The sequence below is a fragment of the Mustela erminea genome, chromosome 13 (assembly GCF_009829155.1).
Source record: "Mustela erminea isolate mMusErm1 chromosome 13, mMusErm1.Pri, whole genome shotgun sequence".
NCBI classification, from domain to species: domain Eukaryota; kingdom Metazoa; phylum Chordata; class Mammalia; order Carnivora; family Mustelidae; genus Mustela; species Mustela erminea.
In genome coordinates this window covers 82,232,675-82,258,926 of record NC_045626.1, presented here as the reverse complement: position 1 = coordinate 82,258,926, position 26,252 = coordinate 82,232,675, and the positions used below count along the sequence as shown (strand labels likewise).

General features: G+C 52.5%; 1 protein-coding gene across 3 annotated transcripts; it reads left to right on the top strand.

Moving 5' to 3' along the window:
• Positions 1 to 201: 201 nt before the first annotated feature.
• Positions 202 to 24,684, top strand: SDSL (serine dehydratase like). Of its 3 annotated transcripts, none has more exons than XM_032311002.1 (9): positions 204 to 282; positions 11,651 to 11,851; positions 13,238 to 13,432; positions 13,659 to 13,698; positions 14,361 to 14,500; positions 17,915 to 18,003; positions 18,702 to 18,929; positions 23,135 to 23,259; positions 24,318 to 24,684. In XM_032311002.1, the coding sequence occupies exons 3-9, from the start codon at positions 13,259 to 13,261 to the stop codon at positions 24,509 to 24,511; spliced, it is 990 nt and encodes a 329-aa protein (XP_032166893.1). In that variant the 5' UTR covers positions 204 to 282; positions 11,651 to 11,851; positions 13,238 to 13,258; the 3' UTR covers positions 24,512 to 24,684. The 3 variants fall into 3 exon arrangements, with proteins under 3 accessions (XP_032166891.1, XP_032166893.1, XP_032166894.1); XM_032311003.1 differs by lacking the exon at positions 204 to 282 and adding an exon at positions 10,952 to 11,006; XM_032311000.1 differs by lacking the exon at positions 11,651 to 11,851 and having other exon boundaries at positions 202 to 282; positions 13,239 to 13,432.
• The last annotated feature ends 1,568 nt before the right edge of the window (positions 24,685 to 26,252 follow it).

Sequence of the window (26,252 nt, the reverse complement as noted above, 5' to 3'; positions counted from 1 at the left end):
CCAGAGTGGCTCTCGCTGGCTGGGTGGCCTTGGCCAAGTAAGTCTCCCTCTCTGAGCCTGGTTCTTCGTCTGTCAAATGGGACCATGGACAGCGCACAGGGAGGCGGTGAAAGTTGATCTTGTCCCCTTTCACAGTGGGACAGTGTGGAGCTGTCCCTTTAACGCGGGAGGAGGGGCCAAGACCACAGGAAGTTGGGGGAAGCTGGGAAGAGCTGGTGCCCAGGCAGGCTGGTGGGCTGCTGGCTGGAGCCAAGCTGGGTCTGGGGACTGCTAGGCAGTCAGGTAAGAGGGCCTGGGGCCAAGTGGTGCCTCTAGGGATCTGTGTGCATGTGTGAATGTGAGTGTAGGGCCGTCTGGAAGCTTCTGGGGCAAGGTTCAGGATGAGCGGACAGAAAGTGAAGGTTATGGGTGCAAAACCTTCCCAGGAACAGTGATTTAACTCAGGGTGCTCTGTGGTCTGTGCCCTGGAGAAGAAGGCTGGGTGCTAAGGACTCTGATGGCTGGGCAGCAGGTCCCGCTTGCCACAGGGGCAGGACTGGGCACTCTGCTGTTCTGCCCAATTTTTTGTGTCCGAGAGATCCCCAAGGAGCCAACATCGATGCAATCACATGAAGGTTTATTCGACAAGCTTAAGCTTGGGCCCAAGTATACCCGACACAGCGTAATAGGGACTTGGACCCTGAACCAGATTACAGTCAGAGTTTTTAAAGGCAGAGTAGGGGTGGACCTGGTGGTGGGTGAGGACATAGGGAATTAAGGATGATGTTAGTCTCTAAGGAATTTTGGAAGCAAGGTCTCTAGGACCTTGAGGGGCTAGCTATTGTTGGGAAAAAAGTTATTTATTACCAGTAATAAAAGTCTTCTCGTGAGACCCTTTAGATGTATATCAGTGGGTCATATGCTTGGGAATGATTGTTGACACTATCTTGGAGGTTTAGAGATAAAGTTTCCTAAAGGAATTGTTAAAGTAGACTTTCAGGATCCTGGTCGGACCTGTTGGAGTAGGAGGCCGGTCAGGCCAGGATTGTCCTTAGCATAACCTGAAGGTGAGGGCGGGTGAGTCCCCAGGGGAGAGCCACTCTGTCTGTTTCAAGGGCTTGTCAGGAGGTAAGGAATTTTAATGATTTTCTTCGGCCTCTGTTTCCCACATCATTCCCCCCTGAACAATGTTGACCCTTAAATCTTTAAGGTTGTTGAAGGTGGAAGGTCTCATCTTCTGTAACTTCTTGCTGCTGAATAGGGGGGTAGAGTTGACCCTACCTACTTGGGTCAACACTGGTCAGTTGGGGAGTGTGTAGGGGAGTTAGGAAAGATGGAGGCAGCTGAGTCCAGGAGAGAATGCTTAGGTGATCTTCCCAGGTGGAAAGGATCCTCTGTGGAAGTTAGGACAGCAAAGGAGTTGAAGTCTGGTGAGGAGACGCTGGAGAAAATAGCAAAACATGATTAGCGTAACAAAAAGAAAATGAAGCTCAAATAAGTTTTTTTTGCTATTTGACAAAAACCCCTTTTCCAGTCCAGGAGTTTAAATCAATCATTAAAGGAGAGAGGGATGGTTTAAAGTGCTAACTTGAGTAGGTCAGAACCCAGGAAATATTTAGTGATAATCTGGAACGTCAAGATGGCTGCACTTAGGCCAGGGCTGGACTCGATGTGGGTACAGCCTTGTTTTTCTTGGCCTCCACATTTCCCCCTCTCAGAGGAACCTAAGGTAGGACCCAATCATGGGTCCAAGCTGGCCTCAGTAACAAAGTCCAGTGGTTGGTATTGCTGTCTGAGTACCATGAGTTGAACTGCACCGACTCCGTCTTTGACAAAAGTAACTAATCTATTGATAATGCAGGGCCCGAAGGGAATGACTGAACCGTGATTCAAACCCCCCTGGCTGCTCTTCCCATTCCCGTTTGCATCCAGCCAAACCTTCTCTGACTTTTGCCAAAGATTCTCGGACGATTCCTGAGTGGTCCGTGAAGAAGCAACATTCCTCGTTTAAGGCAGCACATAACCCCCCTTGTTGTAAGACGATTAAATCGAGTCCTCTCCTGTTTTGAAGGACAACCTCAGACAAAGAGGTTAGGGAGCCTTGGAGGTGGGAAATAGAGGTCTCTATCCATTCTATGTCCAGATCCATGGCTGCCCTGAGATGGTTATAGTGGGAGTTCTGTACGGCTAGTGAAGCAATATCTGTCCCTGCACCTGCTAACCCCGTTCCCAACAGCGTGGTGATGGTGATAGCTGAGATGGGCTCTCTTTTATCCCGTCTGTGGGTATCTGCATCGAACCACAGAAGTACCTGCTCATCTAAGTGGGAGATAATTTGAGGAAGTAGCTGAACTAACACACAGAAACCCTTTGTCTGAGTTAGAATCTGACCATGAAGACAGGGGGTAAGGCCTGTAGAGCATGCCCTCCAACCATCTTGAGGAGGTAGGTGGTAGTCTAAGTTAGATATGGGTCTTGTCTCATGACATAGGGACCGGTATTGGGGTGAGGGGGAGCCTATACAGAGTCCCTGACCTGACCCTGATTGTAAAGTGAGTCCTTGAGTCTTTTGATGTCATCTACGGGCATTAAGGTTGGAGATTATGTTGTACTGACCCAACATCGCGATTCCCTCATAGAAGGGAGGCTGGATGTCATAGCAGAGCCAGCAAGATTGGGTAAGACTTGGCTTGGTTGCATTGAGGAACTTGTAAGCTTGGAGCATCAGGTCCCAAAGTGGGTGCTGAGAGGGGCTGAGGAAGGGAGGATCTTGCGGGAAGGAGGCAGGGACAGGAGTGATGGTGTCTGCGTCAGGGGTGTTATTGGACGCAGACGGCGTGGTAGGTACAGGGGAGGGTGCTGGGGAGTTAGGCGTTGTCCGAGGTTTGGGCAGAGGAGGTGCTAGTGCAGGGTTGGAGCCTAGGTTAACCTGATTATTCTGGGCTGAGAGTCTCAAGATGAATAGTTTTCCCAGGTCCTGGGAACCGAGTCTTACTATGTCATAGATTCTTAAGCCCCAAGTAAGTCCTACCTGCCGTCTTGTATCTAGTTTTCTGGGCTCTGTGAATTTTAGGGTGATCAGATTATTGGTTTCAGAGCTCTGCGATGTGCGGTTTCTTTTAAGAGTAATTAAATCATCTTTGTTGGGAGCCGCCCACCAAATTTCGCCAGTGGAGACACAGCTCCAGCTGGCACAGTAAAAGTGGGAGGGGCCCCCACACTGCCTTGCCTGGTTTTCCGTAAGGTGTCCCGGGCAAACATAAAAATGTCGTTTGTATAGTTGGCTTCTTAATCCATGGAGATGGGTGTCCCCCAAGTAGTTTTGTTAGATCAAGAGTAAGATCAGGGAGCCAAGCCTGTGGTGGGGCAATTTTTGAGAGGGAATATACAACCTCTGCATTAGAAACACTTGTTACCTGTCATGTTAGGTTAAGTGGTTGGTGGGATTGGCCCTGGCGTGAGGGGGACATGGCATAAGCAACATTAGTGGGCTAATGAGAATGGCGCAGTCTTAGCTTTAAGGGATTGTCCTTGTCGGGCTCACATTTCCATTCTGGAACAAAGTCCTTGAGAACAGCGTGTGGGTCAGCTGGCCGGATGTGGGTGTAGTGGGCGCAGGGAGTAATCCCACCGACCTTGAGAGCGGTGGGAGTGGTCAGGATCACGATGCAGGGTCCCTTCCAGCGCGGTTGGAGTGTCTGGTGTTGGTGTCTCCGAATGTACACCCAGTCACCCGGTCGATATCGATGAGGGTCCGGGGGTGGCCCAGTCTCGTAGAGGGCCCTCAGCTTTGGCCACACCTGTCCATGGGTTTGTTGTAACATTTGGAGGGAGAAAGGGAGTTGGTGATCATCAAACTCAGCAAGCACCTTGGGTTTTAAATTAGGAATAATAGGTGAGGGACTACCGAACATGATCTCATAGGGGGTAAGTCCCATCTTATATGGGGAGTTTCGTACCCTATATAGGGCAAAGGGGAGGAGAGTCAGTCACCCAATCCCCACCAGTCTCTAGGGCTAATTTAGTTAAGGTCTCCTTTAATGTTCTGTTCATGCCTCTCTACCTGTCCTGAGCTCTGGGGCCTGTATGCACAGTGTAATTTCCAATCTGCCCCAAGTACTAGTACCCACTCCCTGTGTTACTTTAGAGACGAAGCCTGGTCCATCGTCTGATCCAATCTTAAGGGGAAAACCAGACCTCGGTAAGATGTCTTCCAGCAGTTTCTTGGTCACGGTCTGTGCGGTTTCATGTTTGGTGGGAAATGCCTCTGTCCATCCTGGAAACGTACCTACAAACACTAGTAAATACCTGTACCCATATTTTCCAGGTTTTCCCTCAGTGAAGTCCACTTCCCAGCAGGCTCCTGGGCGGTCCCCCCGGGTGCCCGGGTTAGATCCATGGGCGATGGCATTAGTTAATTGACATGCGTGGCAATTTGCCACAATGTTCGATCTTTGATCGGGAGTCTTTGATGGTGATCTTTGCATGTCCCACCAGGTCTTCCATTTTTTTGTTCCCATGTGGGTGCTCCTATGCATTTTGGATAGGACTCGCCATCCCAGTTCCTCTGGTAGGATTATGCTGCTATCGGCAGCTCTCCACCAGCCATGTAGCATTGCGTCATGGGCAGACGCTTAATCCACTGTAAGTCTGCGTCAGTGTAGTTGGGGTCATCTGGCAAGCTCGGTGCTCCCGGATCAGGCAGTGTGGTCACTAAGACATGGTCCACCGAAAGAGCTGCCTCTTTTGCCTTTAAGTTGGCCAGCCTGTTTCCCCTGGCCACTGGCGTGTCTGCTTTTTGGTGTCCTGGTCAATGGATAATGTCCAGTGCCTTAGGCAGCCAGAGGGCCCTTAGGAGCTCAAGGATTTCTGCCTTGTTTTTAATAGTCTTTCCTTCTGCTGTTAAGAGCCCTCTTTCTCTATAAACGGCTCCGTGGATGTGGGCCGTGGCAATGGCATACCTGCTATCAGTATAGACGTTTATCCGCTTGCCTGCTTGCATTGTTAGCGCCTTGGTTAGCGCAATCAGTTCTGCACGTTGGGCAGATGTACCAGCCGCTAATGGTTCTGCGCAGACAGTCTCTGTCTCTGCGGTCATAGAGGCCCCCGCATACCTGATTCCTTCCCGGACAGAGCTACTGCCATCTCGACACCAGGTGTTATCCGCATTCGGCAGCGGTCGGTCCTGGAGATCAGCTCTGACTCCATGCACCAGAGCCAGGATTTCTTGGCGGTCATGAAGAGGGGGTTCCCAGTCAGGGTTAGGGAGCAGTGTCTCTGGGTTTAAGGCTGTTGGCGCCTGGAACAGAATTCTGGTAGGGTTCAAAAGCAAGCCCTAGTAATTGGTCAAGTGGGCATTGTTGATCCATCATTCTAGGGTTTTTGTTCAATGGCATGTGGGGTAGTGACGTATAGTTCCTGCCCCATAGCCAGCTCATCAGCATTTTCAACCATGGTGGCCACTGCAGCAATAATTTTTAAGCATGGAGGCCATCCAGCGGCCACGGCATCTAATTTCTTTGAGAGGTAGGCCATCGGCCTCTTCCAGGGGCCTATATACTGAATTAGAACTCCCTTCACCACCCCTTCCTTTTTATCCACATAAAGGTGGAAGCGCTTAGTCAGATCAGGCCACCCAAGTGCCGGGGCCAAAAGCAGGGTTTGTTTAAGGTCACTGAAGGCTGTGTTCATGGCCTCAGCCCACACAAAGTCCTGTCTTTGCTTTGTGGCCTCGTAGAGGGGCTTAGCGATTTCAGCGAAACCAGGGATCCACTACCGGTAGAACCCAGCTGACCCCAAGAATTCACGCGCCTGGCGGATGTTTCGAGGCTGCGGGATCCTCACGACGGTCTCCTTCCGTGCATCCGTTAACCACCTTTGTCCATCTCTCAGGCTGTACCCCAGGTAGCTCACCTCCATTCTGCAGATCTGGGCCTTCTTAGCTGAAGCCCAGTATCCCAGAGTTGCTCTCGTTTTGAGCAAATCCTTGGTGCCTTGTAGGCATGTTTCCCGATCCTCTGCTGCCAACAGGATATCATCTACATATTGTAATAGAGTCAGATTAGGGTGCTCGGCATGGAACTCACCTAAGTCCTCGTGTAGTGCCTCGTCGGGGATGGCGGGCGAATTTTTGAATCCTTGCGGTAGTCGAGTCCAGGTGAGTTGGCCATTGATGCCCTTGTCCGGGTCCGCCCATTCAAAGCGAAGAGGTCTTGGCTCTTTGGGGCCAAGGGTAAGCTGCAAAAGGCATCCTTTAGGTCTAGCGCTGTGTACCAAGTCTTGTCTGGGGGCAAGGTGGAGAGGGGAGTGTAGGGGTTTGGGACCGTAGGGTGCGTGTCCATCACCTGTCGGCTGACTTCCCTCAAGTCCTGGACCGGTCTATAATCATTAGAGTGTGGCTTTCGCACCGGCAGCAGGGGAGCGTTCCGTGCCGACTGACAAGGCCGCAGTATGCCCGAGTCTAGCATTCGCCGGATGTGTCGGGTGATCCCCGTCCGTGCTGTGAGAGGCATGGGGTACTGGCGGACCCTGACTGGATCTGCTCCTGGCTTTAGTTCCATGTATATCGCCGGCCGATGTTGGGCCAGTCCCATTCCCCCGGTTTCTGCCCACGCTTGGGGAAACTCCTGCAACCAGCGGTCAGTGTCGGTCATTGGTGCTGGGGGCATTTGGTGAAGATGATATTCGTCCTCCAGGTTCATGACAAGCACCTGGATCAGGTGCCCCTCTTTATCCAGAACCTTTGCCCCTTTAGGGTGGAAACTAATTGGGCTTCCATCTTGGTAAGTAGGTCCCGGCCTAATAAGGGGTAGGGGCGCTCAGGGAGGACCATGTAGGACTAGGATACCCGGCCCACGCCCAGATCCACTGTTCTTTGGGTCGTCCACGGATATTGTTGAGTGCCTGTGGCCCCCTGTACCCATGAGGTTCTATTTGTCAGCGTCCCTTGAGGTTGTAGCAAGACAGAGTGCTGTGCCCCGGTGTCGACTAGGAATTTAATTGGTTGCCCCTCCACTTTAAGGGTTACCCCGGGCTCAGGGAGGGGTGCTGAACCCCGACCCCCCTAGTTGTCTAAATCTTTGACCTCCAGGATAGTAGCGGAGGCCTTTGGTTTTTTTGTTGGGGCAATCTTTTACCCAGTGGTCTTCTTCCTTGCAATACACAATTATTCAGTTTGGGGCGTTCTCGACGGGGGCCGTCCTCCTTACCCGCTCCTGAACCCAACGTCTTGAGACGTCTCTGTTTTTCACGTGGGTCTTCCGCGGTCGTGGCCACTAGGATGTTAGCTGGGTTCTGGGTCTGGCGGTCACTTACCTTAGCCTGCTGTTCATCCAGGCTCTCTCTCTCTGTTATTGTAGACTCTTTCTGCCACCACAACAGAGCCTGTAGGCTCTTTTCTCCTAGTCTTTCTACCCTCTGCAATTTCCTTTTAATGTCCGGAGCGGCTTACTTAACAAAAGCCGTAACAATGGCAGCTCTGGTTTTTGTGGCCTCTGGATTCATAGGGGTGTACTGTCAGAATGCCTCTATGATCCTTTCTAGAAAAGCCGCCGGACTTTCATCTTTACCCTGTCTTACATCATATACCTTGGCCAGATTGGTGGGCTTGCATGCTGCAGCCTTGAGACCTGCCACTAGAGTCTGGCGGTAGACCCGGGGCCTCTCCTTACCTTCTGCCGAGTTGTAGACCCGAGTGGGGCGAGACAAGGGGAAAGCTGCATTTATGAGATCGGGGTTCTGAGTTGGCTGTCTGTCGTCACTCAGGATGGCCTTTCGGGCTTCCACCTGGATTCGCTCTCTTTCCTCAGCGGTAAAGAGAACCTGTAAGAGCTGCTGGCAGTCATCCCAGGTGGGCTGATGGGTGAAAAGAATAGTATCTAAAAAACCAATCAGATCTTTTGGGTTATCAGAGAACTTTGCATGTTGGGTTCTCCAGTTGTATAGACCACTAGTAGAGAATGGCCAATATAACATTGGCTGTCTCCCCGTTTCATCGGGGGGTCCCATGGCGCGGAGGGGAAGGACAGTGGAATCGGCCGGTCCCAGGTTTGGGGCTGGGGCTGCCCTATGGGTCCATCTATGTGTCTCTGCTGCCAGCCCATCCATGGGGGCCCCTCCATCTGGGAGGGGGAGCGGCACTCCCTCAGCAGTCCCTGATGCTTCTGCTGGAGGGGCAGACGGGGGTGGGGGTGGGGCGAGGGGACCTGGTAGGGCGCTGGAAAAATCAGGTCCTCTGTGGGAGTGCCCTGAAGGACTGGGGAAAGCGGAGTCTGGTTCGGACTCTGTTTTCTTGTCAGACTTAGGAGTTGGGTTCCGCAGAGCTGGGATCTCAGATGTAGGTCCTGCTTTGGGAGGGAGAAAAGGTTTAAGCCAGGAGGGACGATACTCGATCATGTCCTGCCAGACCAGGATATAAGGTACTTGGTCAGGGTGGCCGTGTGGTTTTTCTCTGAAGATGACAGCCTTAACCCGTAAGATAATGGGCAGTTGAAAAGTTCCCTCCCGGGGCCATCCAGCCGTAAAAGCTGGCCACTCAGACATGCAGAAAGTCTGAAACTTTCCCTTTCGTATGTCTGTGCTCCGGTTATGAGCTCTCTCCCTGACATCCGAGAAGTGGTCAATCATCAGAGACAGAGGGGTCGTCTGTGTCTGTCCCATCACGCCCTCAGCCCACAGCAAGACAAATACACTTATGACAGTTAGCAAGAACACACTCACACAAACGATCCAGCGCGGCCACGAAGACAAAACTGTAAGTAAGTTAAGGGAGGATCTGACCGCAATGGCAGCGGATTCTCCCCACAGAGGAGGACTTCGTCCTCCAGGCGGGGGCAAAGGACGTCTCCCAAGACCCCCGGTTGATGGCCCGCCAGCGCGTCTGCTGAAGCCAATGTCGACCCAGATACTGCTTGGAATTCCTACAGGTAAAAATGCAGACTGGAGCTCCCAGAAAGTATGCGCGCAAACAGGAAAACGAGTGCACTCACCAGCCGGTGCAGGACCCTCCGGGGCAGGGTCCTGGGGGTCTCTCAAATCGCGGTGGGACCTCCACATGTTGTGCCCAGGTTTTCGTGCCCGAGAGACCACCAAGGAGCCAACACCGACGCAATCACACGAGGGTTTATTCGACAAGCTTAAGCTTGGGCCCAAGTATACCCGATACAGCGGAATAGGGACTTGGACCCCGAACCAGATTACAGTCAGAGTTTTTAGAGGCAGAGTAGGGGTGGACTTGGCTGTTGGTGAGGACAAAGGGGATTAGGGATGATGTCAGTCTCTAAGGAATTTTGGAAGCAAGGTCTCCAGGACCTTGAGGGGCTAGCTATTATTGGGAGAAAGGTTATTTATTACCAGTAATAAAAATCTTCTCGTGAGACCCTTTAGATGTATATCAGTGGGTCATATGCTTGGGAATGATTGTTGACACTATCTTGGAGGTTTAGAGATAAAGTTTCCTAAAGGAATTGTTAAAGTAGACTTTCAGGATCCTGGCCGGACCTGTTGGAGTAGGAGGCCAGTCAGGCCAGGATTGTCCTTAGCATAACCTGAAGTTGAGGGCGGGTGAGTCCCCAGGGGAGAGCCACTCTGTCTGTTTCAAGGGCTTGTCAGGAGGTAAGGAATTTTAATGATTTTCTTCTGCCTCAGTTTCCCATATCACTACCAGTGCTGGGAGTGTCACCCAGGTGGCCTCTGGAAAAGCCTGAGGGACAAAGAGGCAGAAACATTAGATGGTCCTTGGGCCCAATTCATAGAGGCAGCAGGAGAGGCCCAGTGAGGAAAGGTGACTTGGCCAAGGTCATGCTTGCTGGGACCTGAACCCAAGCCCCAGACTTCCCACTGTACTGCTCGACAACAGGGAGGGCCCAGGGCTCCCACCTCAGCCCCAGTGGTGGCCACATGCTGTGAGAGCCATGTGTCCCTAGGCCACGGTCTCACCTCGGCCCTTGACCTCAGTCTGGGAGGCCTGGGCCCTTATGGGCATCTGGGCTTGATGAGGCTGTAGGAAGTTTGGGGGCTTGTTCATTTGACAAGCTTGCTCTTTTCCTGTGGGCCTTTAGTGTAACCCAGAGGGCTGGGAGAACCTGGGGGTCAAGCCAGGGGCATTTGGCTCCTAAGGATGACTGGCAATTAAGAGGAAATGCTCATACCTTTAACCACCACTACCATCACCATCACCAGCAGCAGCAGCTCATAGATTAAGTGTGGCATCGTGTTAAGAGCACAGATGCCAAAGTGCACTGCCTAAGTTTGAATCCTGGCCATGCCATTTCCAGCTGTGTGACCTCGGACAGGTTACTTAACCTCTCTGGGCCTCAGCGTCATTATCTATAAAATGGAGCTAATAAGTGAACCTATCTCCAGGTTGTCGTAATGATTATACAAGATGGTATACGAGGTCCTTGGCACCATGCCTTGCTGGCAGTAGGTCCCACACAACTATTAGCTATTGTTATATGTCAGGCATAGAGTCGATGCCTTCACGATATGGCCTCACGGTGTCTGCATGGTGATTCCGTGATGCCCAAACTCTTCTAGTTTGTTGTATGATTAATTCATTCTCATTTTTCAGGTCTCAGTTTTAATGGTCATTTCCTGCCTTTCCTGTTCTATCCACAAGTGTCCTAGTTCTCCTCTTTAAGACTCCCTGTATGTGTGCTTTCCTTAGTAGTTTTCACCATTTTTGATTATGTTGTTTGTCTATACAGTTATTTGTCAAATGCTGATCTCCCCATCAGCTCCAAGAGGAGATGTCTGTCTTGCTCACCTTGGTATCCTCAGTTCCTAGGTCAGGGCCTACACCTCGTGGGTGCCCTGTAGACATGCGGGAGAAAGGGTAAGCGTGCCTGCATGGCTAGAAGGCCCCAAAGAGATGGTGCCTCTAGAGGACTCCGCTGATGTCTGACAGAATAGAGCAGAAGGGATGTTGGCACAGAGAAGTGGAGACTCTTGTTTGGGTCACACAGCTAGAAATACAGAGCTGGTTTCTAACTTTGGTCCCTGATTGACCCCCTAAGCCCAGAGCCGAGGTGAGACCCAGGCTGAGGTATGCTGACTCTGAGTGACCCACTGGTCTCTCTCCCTTAGTGCCATGTCCAGTGCCCTGATGCAACGGGGGGAGGAGGGGTGGCTTAGACTCTGCGGGGCCCAGGGAACCTCAGGGCTATTTCCGCCAGGGCCCTGGGGTCCAATCCAGAGACAGGAGATCTGGAACCCTCTGGTGGGGCGGTGGGCATAGCCAGGACTAAGAAAAGGTGAGCAAGAAGCTTGGGCCCTGGAGGGTGAGGGAGGCTGCAGCGCTCCTCCTACTGGCCAGTAGTGGAACTGCAGAGCGTGGCTCCATGCTTTTTCTGCCCCAGAGAAAAAAGATGGGTTGCATTAGCTCCTTAAAAAAACCCCTCTATTCCCCTCACTTCCCATTTCCTCCCTTTTTGTTTCTTGCTTTTTCCCAGGGGGTCATTCACTAACTGTGCCTTTGCTTCAAACCTCCCGACGGTTTCCCCTTGCAAGCCTAATTAGGATAACATCCCAGCTCCTGACCGCTAGAAGGCTCCCCGAGGGCCTGCCCACCTCTCCTTGCTCGCCTCCTGTGCCCAATCACTTCTCCCTGCACTGGCAATGGCCCGAGTTCATTTCTCCCTCAAGGTGCCTCCAACTGCTCTTCCCTCTGCAGGAATGCTTTTCCCTGGGCTCCCTGCTGTCACTCCTCTGGAACATTCCCCTCGGAGAACTTGCAGATGAAAAGAGAACTCAAAGCCCTCTCAGCCAACCTGATACTCTCAGATCCAATTTCCATCCTGATCCAAATTGTTAGAAACCCCAAACACTAACTGCAAAACCAACCGTGTGTCCCATTTAACGAGACGATCGGAACGCTGAGCGATTACCAGATATTGGATGATATTGGGAGATGATTATTAATAGTTTTAGATGTGATAATGATATTGTGATGACTTTTTTTTTTTTTAATTAGCATCACTGAGATACGATTTCTATAAAATAAAATTAGCCTGGGTGGCTCAGTGGGTTAAGTATCTGATTCTTGATTTCAGCTCAGGTCATGATCTCAGGGTGGTGAGATGGAGGTCCCCGTTGGGCTCCACGCTGGGTGTGGAGCCTGCTTAAGATTCTCTCTCTCTCTCTCCCTCTCCCTAAACCCCTCCCCCCTGCTCACTCTTACTCTCTTAAAAAAAAAAATTAGTTCACTTTGAATAAGAATTCAACGAGTTTACACGAATGTTTACAGTTGTGAAGCCATATGGTTATATTGTTTAAAAAGTTCTTTGCTTTGGGGGCGCTGGGTGGCTCAGTGGGTTAAGCCTCTGCCTTCAGCTCAGGTCATGGTCTCAGGGTCCTGGGATCAAGTCCCGCTTCAGGCTCTCTGCTCAGCGGGGAGCCTGCTTCCCCCCACCCCTGCCTGCCTCTCTGCCTGCTTGTGATTTCTCTCTCTGTCAAATAAATAAATAAAATCTTTTTAAAAAATAAAATAAAAAGTTCTTTGCTTTTAGAGATCCATGCTGAAGTATTTACAGATGAAGTAGTATAGGACGAAAATCTAATAAGAATAAAGGAGGGAAAAGGCATTGTACAGGGACGGGGGTGGGCACAGGTGGGGATGGAACAAAGCAGGCCACGAGCACTTGCCTGAGCCGAGTGATGGGTTACACCAGAGGTTCCTTAGAGAGTTCTCGATATTTTGCTGTGTTTAAATTCTCTATAATTCAAGTTTTTAAAAAGTTTTTCTCTCTTGAGAGACCCTTTCTGACCATATTTGCTAATACTCTGCCTTCCACCCCCATCACCCCTGCTTGAAATTGTGTGATTCTGTCTCCCCAACTAGAATGTGAGCTCTGGCAAAGCAGGGGCTGCCTCCGACTTGTGCGCCCCCAAAACATGGAACCTCCTGGCACATAGTAGGTGCTCAGTAAATGGTTTTTTTTTGTATGCATGAATGAATGAAGAATGAATGAATGAATTTTCCCACGCTCATTCATTCATCACCAAGTATTGGCCATGTTCTACACCCCCAGCCCTGTGGGCAGCCATAGTTACAGAATGAAAGAGTCCCTAGTCCAAACCTTTTTGTCCAGATGGGGGAACTGAGGCCTGGGGAGGAGCAGATACTTGCCTGGAGTCTCACAGCTTGGTAGCCAGATAAGGCTAAGGAGCCCAGCTGAGGCTCTTCTCCTTCACCCCTGTGCCCCAGGGAAGGGGACTCTTGCTGGAGCTGCCCAGGCTATGGCCTTCGTGATCTCCTGCAGGCCTCCCAGTGGTTGCTGGAATGGAGAACTCTCTGACAGGCTGCACTAAGCCTGAGCACTTCCACACAGTCACTCCTCTGCTGGAGAGCTGGGCGCTTTCCCAGGTGGCGGGCACGACTGTCTTCCTCAAGTGTGAGAATGTGCAGCCGTCTGGCTCCTTCAAGATCCGAGGCATTGGGCATTTCTGCCAGGAGGTAAGGTATGGCAGGAGGGGAGGAGTGAGAGGGTTTGGGAAGGAGGAGCGGGGAGATGGATGCTGACTGGCTAGGGGTGAGGGCAGGAGGGGAGAAGTAAACTTGTATGGGGCTGGATGAGGGGCGAGGAGTGTTGGGGTGGGCTGGGAAGGGACTGACTCCGTCCCATACAGGCTCTATGACATCTGCCTGGGTCAGTCCTCAACCCCATTCCTTCTCTTCCCAGGTGGCCAAGAAGGGATGCAGACACCTGGTGTGCTCCTCAGGTGACCCTCAGGGCGGGTCCTCAGGGCTGTGTTGGGGGGAGGAAGAGCTGGCTGGAGCTGCAGTAAATGTCCAGGTTTCAACCCCCTCAAGATGACCACTTCATGTGTCTTCTTTAAGCCCTCTTCCCATATTCAGGACTCATATCCAAAGTGACAGAAACCCATTCCATACATGTTTAAGATACGGGCCCCAAGAACTGGAAATTCTTGGGATAAGTGGCTTTCAGGTATAGCTGGATCCAGGAGCTCTCCTTTGTATCTCTTTTCCCTTGACTTGTCTTTTTTCTATACTAGCTTTATTTTCACACAGACTTCATAGCAGCAAGATGGCCATCAGGAATTCTGGGCCTGCCTCCGATCATCCTGTCAGCTCTAGTGAACAGGAAGCAACCCCTTCTTACTGGTTTTCCTCAATCCATCATTTGGTCTTTTTCACCTAGCTTGGCTTATGTACTCAGCCCTGAACCAATCATGGGTTAGGGGCTTGAGTTCTCTGATTGAGTCCATCTAGATCACATACCCACCTCTGGGACCAGAAAGAGAACTCAAAGTTGGGGCATACAAGTGCCGGGAAGGAGTGACCCACAAAGGGAAATGGAGGGGAAAGAAGATGGTGTGTTAACAGGCTAAAACAACAGCACCCCCTTCTGTTGCTTCCACAGGGGGCAATGCAGGCATTGCGGCTGCTTATGCTGCTCGGAAGCTGGGCATCCCTGCGACCATTGTGCTCCCTGAGGGCACCTCCCTGCAGGTGGTGAGGAGGCTGCAGGGGGAGGGAGCTGAGGTGCAACTGACTGGAAAGGTAAGGACCCCAGGAAGGAGAAGCCAGCTGGGGTGGGCTCTTCTCTTTACCCCCACCTCAACCCTAGGAGAGGGTAGCTCCCTGCTTTTTTCTTTCCTTTTTTAATGAGCAATGCCTGGATCCCAGTCTTCTGGCTGAGCTGAGAGGTGGGAGCGAGGCATATTGTACATGGAAGCCTGGGACCTCCCGCCTCTACCTACCTTGAGAAGACTTCATCGGCATGAACCCAGGAGAAACAGGAAGCTAAGGGACCAGGAGTGTGTTCGTCTCCTTATAACCTCATTAACACTTGGTATTATTCATTTAAAAATGTTTGCCATTTGATGAGACAAAAAGTATAAAGAAAGGTGATGGTGGCATCATTTCTCATTCTGAGACCACCCCAATAATGAAAGGTGCCCATCACCAGGGATTGCGCTGATTCATCTTGTTGCCAAAGAAACAGAAATGCAAACATGTAATCCTTCTACCTTCCTAGAAGGAAGGAAAACATTTCCCTGGAAAAGAGATTTTTTTTTAAACCATTAAAATTAAAACTAAAAGCTGGTCTGCAAATACTTAGTGTCCAGCTTCCTTCCTTGCTTTCTCCCTTCTTTCTTCTCTTTCTTCATCTATTCAACTGTCCTCCCGTCCATCACCCTCTCTCCCATTCATCTGTCCATCTATCTGTCCATCCATTCACCCATTTATCCACTCATCCATCCATCTGTCCATATATTCATCCATCTGTCCATCCATCCATCCATCCATCCATCCATCTGTCCATCTATCCATCCATCCATCCATCCATCCATCCATCCATCCATCCATCTGTCCATCCATTCACCCATTTATCCATCCATCCATCCATCTGTCCATCCATCTGTCCATCCATCCATCCATCCATCCATCCATCTGTCCATCCATCTGTCCATCCATCCATCCATCCATCCATCCGTCCATCCATCTGTCCATCTATCCGTCCATCCATCCATCCATCCATCCATCCATCCATCCATCCATCCGTCCATCCATCCATCTGTCCATCCATCTGTCCATCTATCCATCCATCCATCCATCCGTCTATCCATTTGACCATCCATCCATCCATCCATCCATCCATCCATCCATCCATCCATCTGTCCATCTATCCATCCATCCATCCATCCATCCATCCATCTGTCCATCCATCCATCCATCTGTCCATCCATCTGTCCATCTATCCATCCATCCATCTGTCCAACCATCTGTCCAACATCCATCCATCCATCCATCCATCCCCCCAACACCTTTCTCCCTCCTTCCCTTCCTTCCTTCCTTCCTTCCTTCCAACTCATACTATGTGTCTGCTCTAGGTTAGAGCTAGGGATATAGAGATAGTAAGACGTTGTCTCTACTCTCATGAAGCTCAGGTGTTGTTGGGGAGACACACAGATAACCAGATAGTGATAAGAGATTGCAGTAAGTGTTGTGATGGGAAGAACTCGACCCTGACGAAGAACAGAGAAAACATAATGCTTTAATCAGCTATTGCTGCTAGATCGTGCTGCCTAACAAACATCCCCCAGATATCAGCGGCTTATGAGAAACCCGATTTCTCTTGCTCGTGGGCTTGTGAGTGGGCCAGGGTGGCTCTGTGCTAGGCTGCAGGCAGGATTAAGGTCTGCATACATGTCCCCCACATCCCTCTGGACTGGTGGCCCCCTGGGACGTGTTCTTCTCCAAGTGAATGGCAGGAGGAGTGGGAAGGAAGGCCCTTTTGAGGCTGTGGCTCAGAACGGCTACACTGACACTTCTGCCACATGCCGCTGGCCAAAGCAAGTCACACGGCTGGGACCTACATCAGTGTAGGTGAGGAAATGGACTCTGGCCCCTGGTGGGAAGAACAGCGGTCACCTGACAAAAGGCGTGGACGTGTGATTCTAATGGAGGGAGGGGGAAGAGAACTGGGCAGTGGTCCTGTGCCTCAGACCTGGGGAGGTGATCCAGGAAAGGCTCCCCAAGAAGGGTCCCCTGTGTTATCTTGAAAGGGAAATACAAGGCCTCCCATTGGGGGAGAGGGTCATGGGCAGAGGAAGGATCCTGGAAAGGCCTAGAATGGGAGTGAGCCTGGTGCATTCCAGTTGCTGTGGCCTGGCCCCTGGGGGAAGGGGTGACAGGTGAGGCTGGAGAGGGGGACAGTCCCCTCGGCTGACAGGGTGGCTCATAGGTGAGGCTGGCGTAGGGCAATGGGGAGCCATGGCTGGAGTCTGAGCAGGAGAGGGGCACGGTGGGCCCTCATTCTGACTGCTCTTGGGCTGTGGACAGGAGGTAGGAAGCTGGTGAGTGGCACTAAGGGCTGCATAGTTCTGAGTCTCATGTTTGTTTCAATAACTCTAGAGAATGAGGCCCGTCTCTTTGGTTCGACATCTCTGTGGAGTCTCTGTGGACAGAGACTATCTCTTTGTCCTCTCTGTGTCCCCCAGCACAGGCTGGGCCCAGCGTGGGTGTTGCTGCGGGCCAGAGGATGGGCGAAGGTGACCTCCGGCCCTTTTGTCACCCTCTGTCCCTTGGAGGAGGGGCTGTTATTTGTCACTTAGCTTCTGCTGGGACTGGCCAGGGCGGGGTCCCCTCTGAAGTCCTGTCTTAGTTTGGGTTCCCCAGAAGCAGACTCTGAGACAAGGAATGGGGTGCATGTAGTTTATTTGCGAGGTGATTACAGAGATTGTGAGGACATAGAAATGAGACAGGGAAGGGAAGAAAGCTCACAATGGTGTGTCCGGGAGTCATCTCTGTGGGCAACTGGGGTTCAGTCCCCACTTGGAGCTCCCATGGAGGACACACACAGGGAGGGTCAGAGGGCCTGCCCCTCAGCACTGAAGTCTATCCTGCCCACTTCCCCGCAGAATCCCCTGGCCAGAAAATACCCTGCAAGTGACCTCTGCGCCGGGCTGCAGGGACGTGGTTCTACCACAGACGCCAAGCCCACGAGAAAAGTGCACCCGCCTTTGATGTGGTCCACGTAGGTCTGTCAAGACCCGGGCTGCCTCTGGCTGCTTGAACTCAACTGGCAGGTCATCCACTGGGCAATCGCTAGTTTTCATGGACACCATCTGTAGGGGCCAAGTTGCTATTTGGGGCTCTGATTTGAGGGGGCTTCTCACCTATTGGCTGGTTAGAAGCAGAAAAACTGCTTAGCTGGCCTTGGAGCTCACCCTCCCCGACCACTGCAGGCCAGCCTGTTGGGATTGCGGAAAGCACGTGACATCTACTTACCCGACTGGAAGCCTCTGACTTTGACCGAGGAGGCTGCCGAGCCCACCCCAGCTCTGGTCTTGCCCTTGGGGTTCTCCCCAGCCCATCAGACCCTGGGGCCAGGCAGGAGACCTCAGGCTCTGCTCCAGCCTCCACAGCAGTCCGATTCCTGGGGCTCCTGAGGCCCTCGCTTCTCTTTAGGTCTGGGATGAGGCCAGTCTGAAGGCGCAAGAGTTGGCCAAGAGGGATGGTTGGGTGAACGTCCCTCCGTTTGACCACCCCCTGATCTGGTAAGTTTGTTACCCCTCCCCCATGGAGCTCAGGGCCCAGACCCTCCTTGAGTTGGGGTCCTTCCATTGGACAGAAGGGGAAACTGAGGCCTAGAGAGGAGTAGAGGCTCAGAAGGCAGGCACACTGGGGTTCAGACCCTGCTTCTGCCACTTGAGAGTTGTGACTCTACAAAGTACCTCTCCTCCCCAGGCCTCAGTTTCCACATGTGTACAGTGGAAATGGCAATAGTCAATCCTACTTATTCAGTGTGCTTTGGGACGCATTTATCCATTTGATCCTCCCCAGAGCCCTTGAGGTGGGAGTTTGATGTCCATTCCACAGGCACAGAGTGCTCAAGGAACTTGCCTGAGATCACACAGCTAGTAAATGGCCAAGACATCGGGTCCCAGGCCCAGAACTTGCTGGATGTCAATTGATAAGCTCGTCCCCTCTTAACACACACACAAACGCGGCCTCTTTCCAAGATCATGGAGGGGATTAAATGGGATAATGTCTGAGAACATGGCTGGGAGGTGGGGGGAGGGGAAAGGATGAGTGAATGAATACATTGAATGGATGAACACTGAGCGAGCTAAGGGTTGCAGGGTCTCTGCTCCCCTTGCTGTGGATGGGGGTTGGGGTGGTGATGAGGAGAGTTTGTGTATACGTCAACCTTTGGGAATGGGGGCCTTTCTCACTCTGCTTTCTCCTCCCCCAGGGAAGGCCATGCCAGCCTGGTGCGAGAGCTGAAGGCAGCACTGGGAAGCCCACCGGGGGCCCTGGTGCTGGCAGTAGGGGGTGGAGGGCTCCTGGCTGGGGTGTCAGCTGGCCTGATAGAAGTGGGCTGGCAGCATGTGCCCATCATCGCTGTGGAGACCCAAGGGGCCCACTGTTTCAATGCAGCCATCAAGGCAGGCAGGCTAGTCACACTGCCAGAGATCACCAGGTAGGCGTGAGCTGGGGACATGTGTGGGGGCTGGGGGTGGGAGTGTTGCTGTCTTACCAGTACCCAAGAGACTCAAGTTCACCCTAGGACTCCAACCACAGTAATGTCAGAAGGCAATGCCAAAAATGTAGATGAAAGATATGATTTATTGAAGTTTCAGTAATGGATAAAACAATTTCATGGGTCTGTATCATTACAAAGGCAGTTTACGTGTTTTGCAGGTAAGTGAGAAAATGTAGGCAAGCCATAAGCAACAGAAAACAAAATGGCGCCTTCCATTCCACCCTCCAAAGATGAACAATGGGTTACGTTTTCCCAGTCTTTGTTTTCCCCTTATGCACGCATAGTTACATACAAGTGAAACGAGCCTGGCACATAGTAGGTGCTCAACAGATGTTTGTGAAGTGAATGAATGAATCGATCATATATTTTTAAGTTGGGATCGTATCCTTCCTAAACTCTATTTTTCTAGTTCATGTGATCTATCATGAACATGGTTTCATTTTTTTTCCTACAATATCATGAGAGAACTTTTTCCTTGTTACTTTATGTAACCGATTTTAATTCAACGGAGGAAAAGTTCGTATGAACCAACTAACTAACTAATAGAGAGTGGCCAGCCTCCAGACCCTGTGTCATCTTAACATCCTTTGTTGTCATCACCCCAAACACCCTCACGGATGCTGGGTTAGTTTTCCAAGGTTGCCATAAAGATGACCACAGACTAGGTGGCTTAAAAGAACAGAAATTCTTTCATAGCCCTGGAAGCTAAAAGTGTGGCATCAAGGGACCAGCAGGGCCACGCTCCCTCGGAAGGCCCTAGGGTCTCCTTCAGCTTCTGCCTCTGTCTTCATATGACCTTCTTCTCTGTGTGTCTGTCCTTTGCTTGGAAGGGCACCCGTCATTGAATTTAGGGTCCAGTTTAATCCAGCGTGACGTTATCTTCTAATTCCATCTGCAAAGAACCTAGTTCCAAATTAGATCGTATTCTGAGGTTCTGTATGGTCGTAGATTTAGGGAGAGACACTATTCAACCCTCTACAGACACCAGCACTGCCCCTATTTTATTAAACACCCATTACGTGCTGGAACTTTCCATATCGTGGTGTAAGACAGCAAGGTGGCTGAAATCAGAACAGTCTATTAAGTCATCTCTATTAAGCACCTATTGTATACAAGGTTCTGGTGGCCAGTTAGAGAAACAGTCTTTGCTTCAAGGAGAATTCTGTCTGGACGTACGAATCTCCTTACTGTCTTTCTGGTACCCTTTCCACTCCTATCTGACGCCATTCACCCTCCAGTGTCTCCATGCTGCTTTCCCTGAAAATTATTTGTGCCTCTAACCCTGGGGTCTTTCCTGTCCCTCGCACTGGAAATACCAGTCCTTCCTACATTGATGAAATGCTCCAGGGCTCAGCTGGGCAGTTGCTTCTCATAGGCCCAGCTCATAGGCCCCGAAGACCTTCTGCGTCACTCCTCAGCTGTGAAAGAGCTTGTAGATGGGCTGGTTTGGGCCCCTAGTTGGGAAGGAGGGGGCTTGAGCATGGGGACTGGCTATTCAGCTCTGAGTCCCTCGTACCTCCCTCAGAGCCCGGCCCAGTGGAGCACTCAGGGAAGTTCGTGGATTTGCCATTTTTGTAAAGGATACCGCTCTCCAGCCTGGGGCTCTGACCGGACTCACCTGACAGTCACCTTGCTGGGAGTTCTGTCCACTCTCCCACTGGACTCCAGCTCCTGTCCGGCCCTTGTCCCCACCCGGGGGCAGCAGCGCTCCCCTGGATGGCTGTCACAGCCCTCCTCCATCCCCGGGCTCTGCTTGGAGCTTTATTGAGATAGACATTATGTTTCATGTAACCCGTCCTCTTAGAGGGTAGAGTTCAGTGATTTTAAGTATATTCAGAGGTGTGCCTCCGTCACCAAAATCCCTTTTAGAACATTTTCCTTTTTTTTTTTTTTTAAGATTTTATTTATTCCTTTGACAGAGAGAGATCACAAGTAGGCAGAGAGAGAGGGGGGAAGCAGGCTCTCCGCCTAGCAGAGACCCTGATGTGGGACTCAATCCCAGGACCCTGGGATCATGACCTGAGCCAAAGGCAGAGGCTCAACCCACTGAGCCACCCAGGCGCCCCCCTTTTAGAACATTTTCATCACCTGTCCCCAAGTCCTTCCTCCCCTCCAGCCCCCTGCGATTACTGCTCCACTGCCTGTCCCTAAGGACTCGCCTGTTGGGGACATTTCCATTTGGAGGAAGTCATACAATACGTGGCCTTTTGTGTCTGGCTTCTCTCACTCAGCCTCACGTCTCTCGGCTTCATCCGTGTTGTCGCCCTCACTTCATTCCATTTTATGGCCAAATACTACTCCCCCGGGTGGCCGGACCCCATCTTGCCTATCCCTCCCCCAGCGGCTGCACTGTCTGGGTTTCGGGCTACGGGGAGTCGTGCTGCTGCTCGTAGGGACCTTTGCGTGTGGACGAACATGTCCGTTTCTCTGGGCTGCGTCCCTACACGTGGTATTGCTGAGCGTCTTCGTTGCCCCGAGTCCTTGGTCTCTTGGCAGGTCAGGGCGTCCTTCCTCTGCTGCTGACCTCCGGGACCCTTAACCCCCACCCCCCCGCTTGCATAAGGGGTGCCTTCCCCAGGCTCTCATGCCCAGATCCACACTCCCCTCAGCCCCACTCCAGCCGCTGGCCTGTCTTCCCGCCCCTTGGCTGGGTCATACTCCTTCCTGCCACCAACCTCTGCTCACGCTGCGTCCTCTGCCCAGAATGTTCCTGCCCCTCCCCTTCCCTCCTTTCGGCCGGGATCTCTCACCCCAGGGAGATTGGCCCCACACCTCTGTTTCAGGGAGGGGCCCTCCTGGCGGTCTACCTCTGTTTATCTACTTAATTCTCTTTCCCCTCCCAGACTTTGTTCTTACGTATTTATTTATAAGCGGGGTTTCTAGTCAACCGAAAACGTCACACTCATCTTGGTCCTTACCAGGTGGCCATCCGGGAAGCTCCGCATCCTGCTGTCTCACCAGCAGGAGTGGAGTCGCCAGCTGTCACCACACGAAGGGACGACCGTGTTATTGACTCTTCCCTGGGCTGGACTTTCCATCCCTGTGGCTTATTAATTTTATAACTGGAAGTTTGTTCCTCTTCATCGTCTTTACCGATTTCGCCCAGCTCTGTACCCACCCCCCCCAGCCCTCTCCCTTCTGGTGACCACTAATGACAGGTCTGTAGTTGGGCCCGTTTCTCTCTGGCTGTTGTTGTTGACTTTGCTCTTAGTGACCGCGCTGGTGATAGCCACCACCAGCCCTTCCGAAACCTTACTGTGCACCAGGCTCTCTTCTATGCATTCGGACCATTTGGAACTCCACCCCCACGGCACTCTCGGGAACAAGGGACAGTCGTCACCTCCATTTTCAGACTTAGGAAGCTGACGATCGGGGAGGTGCAGTGACCTTCACGAGGTCCCCCTGCTAGCACGGGGCTCAAGTTTGAAATCGGGCAGCCTGGCTCTTGAGTTCTGAGCTCTGGGCCTCTCGGGGCTCAGGGCCAGTTCTGATGGGCTCTCCAAGGGCTCTGCCGGGCATGAAACACTGCTCGGCTTGGGAAGGAACCGGCAGGTGGACCATCCCAAGCACAGAGATAAACAGCATGGACGCTGGAGCCAGACTGCCTGGATTTCAATCCCCACTGCTACGTTTAGACTCGCTGTGTGTCCTTGAGCTACTTCCCTAACCTCTCTGAGCCTCTCAGTTTCCTCCCTTGGAAAACGGAGCTCATACATTTCTAACTCCAAGGGGGGATTACAAGGATTAAGAGAGGAAACACATGCATCTATCACCTGGTAGATAGTCAATAAATACTAGTTATTGTATAGACATGATAAGTAGCTATGAATGAATAAGATATAACCTAGTCCGTTTCCATGCTTGGCTTTCTGGGGTCTGTGCAAGGATGGCCACAATCGTGGTTACAGAGTTGGAGGGGGTGGTGTGCCTTTGTTGGTCCCTCACGGGGCGCCCAATTTGGGGGCCACTGCCTCTGTGCCAGTGCTCTGCTGGGCTTTTGCAAGGCTGAGCCCCCAGTCCATTGCAGGATGGGAAGGGGGCCTGAGGCTTAGAGGGCTGGGTCCGTGAGGGCAGAGGCCCAAGGAGTCCCCAGCTCTGCCCCACACCCCGGCCCTCCCTGCCCCGCCTGCCCTCTCCCACAGCGTGGCCAAGAGCCTGGGTGCCAAGACCGTGGCTGCGAGGGCCCTGGCGTGCACGCAGGAGCTAGACATCATCTCCGAGGTGGTGGAGGACGGCCAGGCTGTGAGTGCTGTGCAGCAGTTCCTAGGTGAGTGAGACTTGCCCTCCCTCCCCAGGCTCGGGGACCTCCGAAGACCCTGGGTCTCTGGGTATTCTGTCTTGTCTGTATGCTCAGTGCCTACCGCAGGGCTGGGTGCACACCAGTTATGCGACAAGTGCATGCTGAGCCTGTGGAAGGGTAGGGCCAGAGGCCACGGTGCTGCCTCTAGCCTCCGGACATTTGTATGTGCTCTGCTTCCTGCTGGCCACACCCCCACCCCCACCCCGGGCCCCGTTCCCTGCCGATTTCACGTGACTTGGGGCTACTCAGTCAAAATGGCGCCTCCTCCGATCTTCCACTCTCATCCTGCCTGGGCTGGAGACTCCCCATGGCCTCTGTTCATGGCTGCCTGGTTGTTATTCATCTACAGTGCTAAGCCCCGTGGCTTAGCCCCGTGGGGGTGAGGTTGGGCATATCCTCTTTACTGGGGTGACCCCAGGGCCTTCCTAGCATAGGGCCTGGCAGAGAGTGGGTGCTCCATAAATATTTGTTGAATGAATGGGTGAATGTGTGAGTGAATGGAAAGGTAGATAATGGGTGGATGGATGGATGGATGGATGGGTGTATGGACGGACACATTGATGAATGGACACATTGATGGATGGACAGACAGACAGTCAAGTGATGGATAGGGGATGGATGGATGAATGCACGGATGGATGGACGGACGGTTGGATGGATGGATGGATGCACTGATTGATGGATACACTAATGGATGGACAGACAGACAGTCAAGTGATGGATAGGGGATGGATGGATGAATGCACGGATGGATGGACGGACGGTTGGATGGATGGATGGATGCACTGATTGATGGATACACTGATGGATGGACAGACAGACAGCCAAATGATGGATAAAGGAATGGATGGATGGATAGATAGATGAAAGGTGGATGGATGGAGAGAGGGTCAGGCAGATGATGGATTGTGAGCTGGCTGGCTGGCTGGCTTCGTGGATTTGCGGTGCCCAGAGCCTACCGAGCACTAAATGCTTCTTCTTCCCTTTCTCTCTTCTCATGCACTCCGTTCCCCTGCTCCGGGCAGATGACGAGCGCATGTTGGTGGAGCCCGCCTGCGGGGCCCCTCTGGCTGTCATCTACTCAGGCCTCCTAGGGAGGCTCCGGGCCGAGGGTCACCTGCGCCCATCCCTGGCCTCGGTCGTGGTCATTGTGTGTGGAGGCAACAACATTGATAGCGGAGCGTTGCAGGCTCTGAAAGCCCAGGTGGGTCAGAGCTGACGGTTCCTCATCCGGGATGCACACCCCCATAGCAGGCTGAGGGGCCTCTCTGCTCATGGACGGCCATGGAAGCTGCTCCGTGCTTCCGTGCCAGCTGCCTCCTGCAGGAAGCCCTCCTGAAATGCTTCCCTTGGCTCCCCTGCAGACCTAGTCAATAAACACTCCGAGATGAATTTGTGACTCCAGCTGGTCCCATCTTTCTGGCTCCGCGAGCTCACAGAAGGCCCCCAGCAACCTTGAGGCTGGCCCTGCTTGAAGGGACTCTTCCTCACACAGCTGGGACCAGAAAGCCAAGGATTCAAACCTTGGAGCTCTGAGACAGTCCAGTCGTGCTGAACTCCTGGCAGGGCTTCCCTTACCTGGGGGACCTGCCCAGGAGGAGAGGGGGTCATTCTGCGCAGTTGTACTGAGACCCAGGTGGGCAAGGACAGTAACACCTGGCTTTCTCTAGTGCTTTGTATGTGCTGGAAACTCCTCTAAGACCTTTCCACTCATCGCCTTCTGTAATGTTCGGAAAGGCACCATGAAGCAGAAACCATTATATCATCCCTCTTCTAAAGATGGGGAGACTGAGGCACAGGATGGCGACCAAACCCACTCGCTGTCCTGGCGGGCACGTGGCCCAGCCATGCTCAAACCCCGTGATTTTCAATATGGCTCTATTTCTTGGACCTCAGCCTTCTTCGTGTGCTGGCTAGTGGTGATGGGACCCTGAGGTAAGAAGCAGGACTGACAGTGGGTTTGGACTTACCTGTGGGTCGCGACGAGGGTGGGTGCCGGTCCTGGAATTGGGTGCCTCTCCTCCATGGGGAGAGTCTCTTAGAAAACAGAGGGGGGAGTTTGAATCTTTCGGAGCCACCAGGGGGCAGCAAAGTGTCTCTGATGGGGAAGCCTGGCTCAGGGCAGGGAAGGCCCAGCTCTGCCCCTCCAGCATCCCTTGGCTCTTTCTCTAGAGGGGGCCGGCCCTTACCCCATCTGGGGGCGTGCTGAGGTCCCAGAGATGGCTAGGACCCACAAGAGCTTGGCATTGGGGAGCCCTATCCAAACCTCACTGCCTTGCTGGAAACAAGGCTCGGAGCATGGAGTCCACCAGGCATCACAGCCCCTGGTAGATAGTGAGGCCTTCCCCTGGGGCCCCCTTTCCTGCCTCCTGCAGACTGTGTGCATGGGCAAGTGCTCTCCCTTCTCTGGGCCTCAGGCTGCACCTCTGTGCTGGAGGGGGCCCACTTGCAGCTTCCCATCTCCTTTCCTCTCCCCAGGCTGTTGCCCCGCCAGGCACCACCTCCCTCTCTCAAGAGGAGAACTTGAGGGCGGCAGTGACGTCCCTTTGCCTCTGTCCCCTTCTCTCCTGGACCCCAGACACTGCCCTTCATTCTCAGCTTTGTGCCTCCCGAAGCCACCGGGCCCAGCAGTATTTCCTTGGAATCTTACAGCGTGAGCTCCCCAGAATAGAGGGGGCGCAGAGAACCCCAGCAGAGGACTCAGCCAGAATCGAGCCTGATGCTGTTCCTCCTCACCAGCCTTGAGCAAGCGAAGCTCTGCTTCAGAGTCTCAGTGTTCTGATCTGTGAAATGGGTGGTTTGCGGGTTCTTGCTACAGACCTGGCATATGTCAATCAAGGTTGGTTCTTACTATGTCCTGAGCGCTTCTCCCCAGCCATGAGGGGTGGGAAAGAGCCAGAATGTATCCACAGCTTGAGTACCTGCCACGTGCAAATGGGCCTTAGCAGTCATTTCGTTTA

Excerpts from the sequence above, each read along its gene's own strand:
- SDSL (XM_032311000.1), top strand. The coding sequence starts at position 13,259 with ATGGAGAACTCTCTGACAGGCTGCACTAAGCCTGAGCACTTCCACACA. Across the intron at positions 13,699-14,360 it reads ACACCTGGTGTGCTCCTCAG|GGGGCAATGCAGGCATTGCG; the intron begins GTGACCCTCAGG and ends TTGCTTCCACAG. Across the intron at positions 14,501-17,914 it reads AGGTGCAACTGACTGGAAAG|GTCTGGGATGAGGCCAGTCT; the intron begins GTAAGGACCCCA and ends GCTTCTCTTTAG.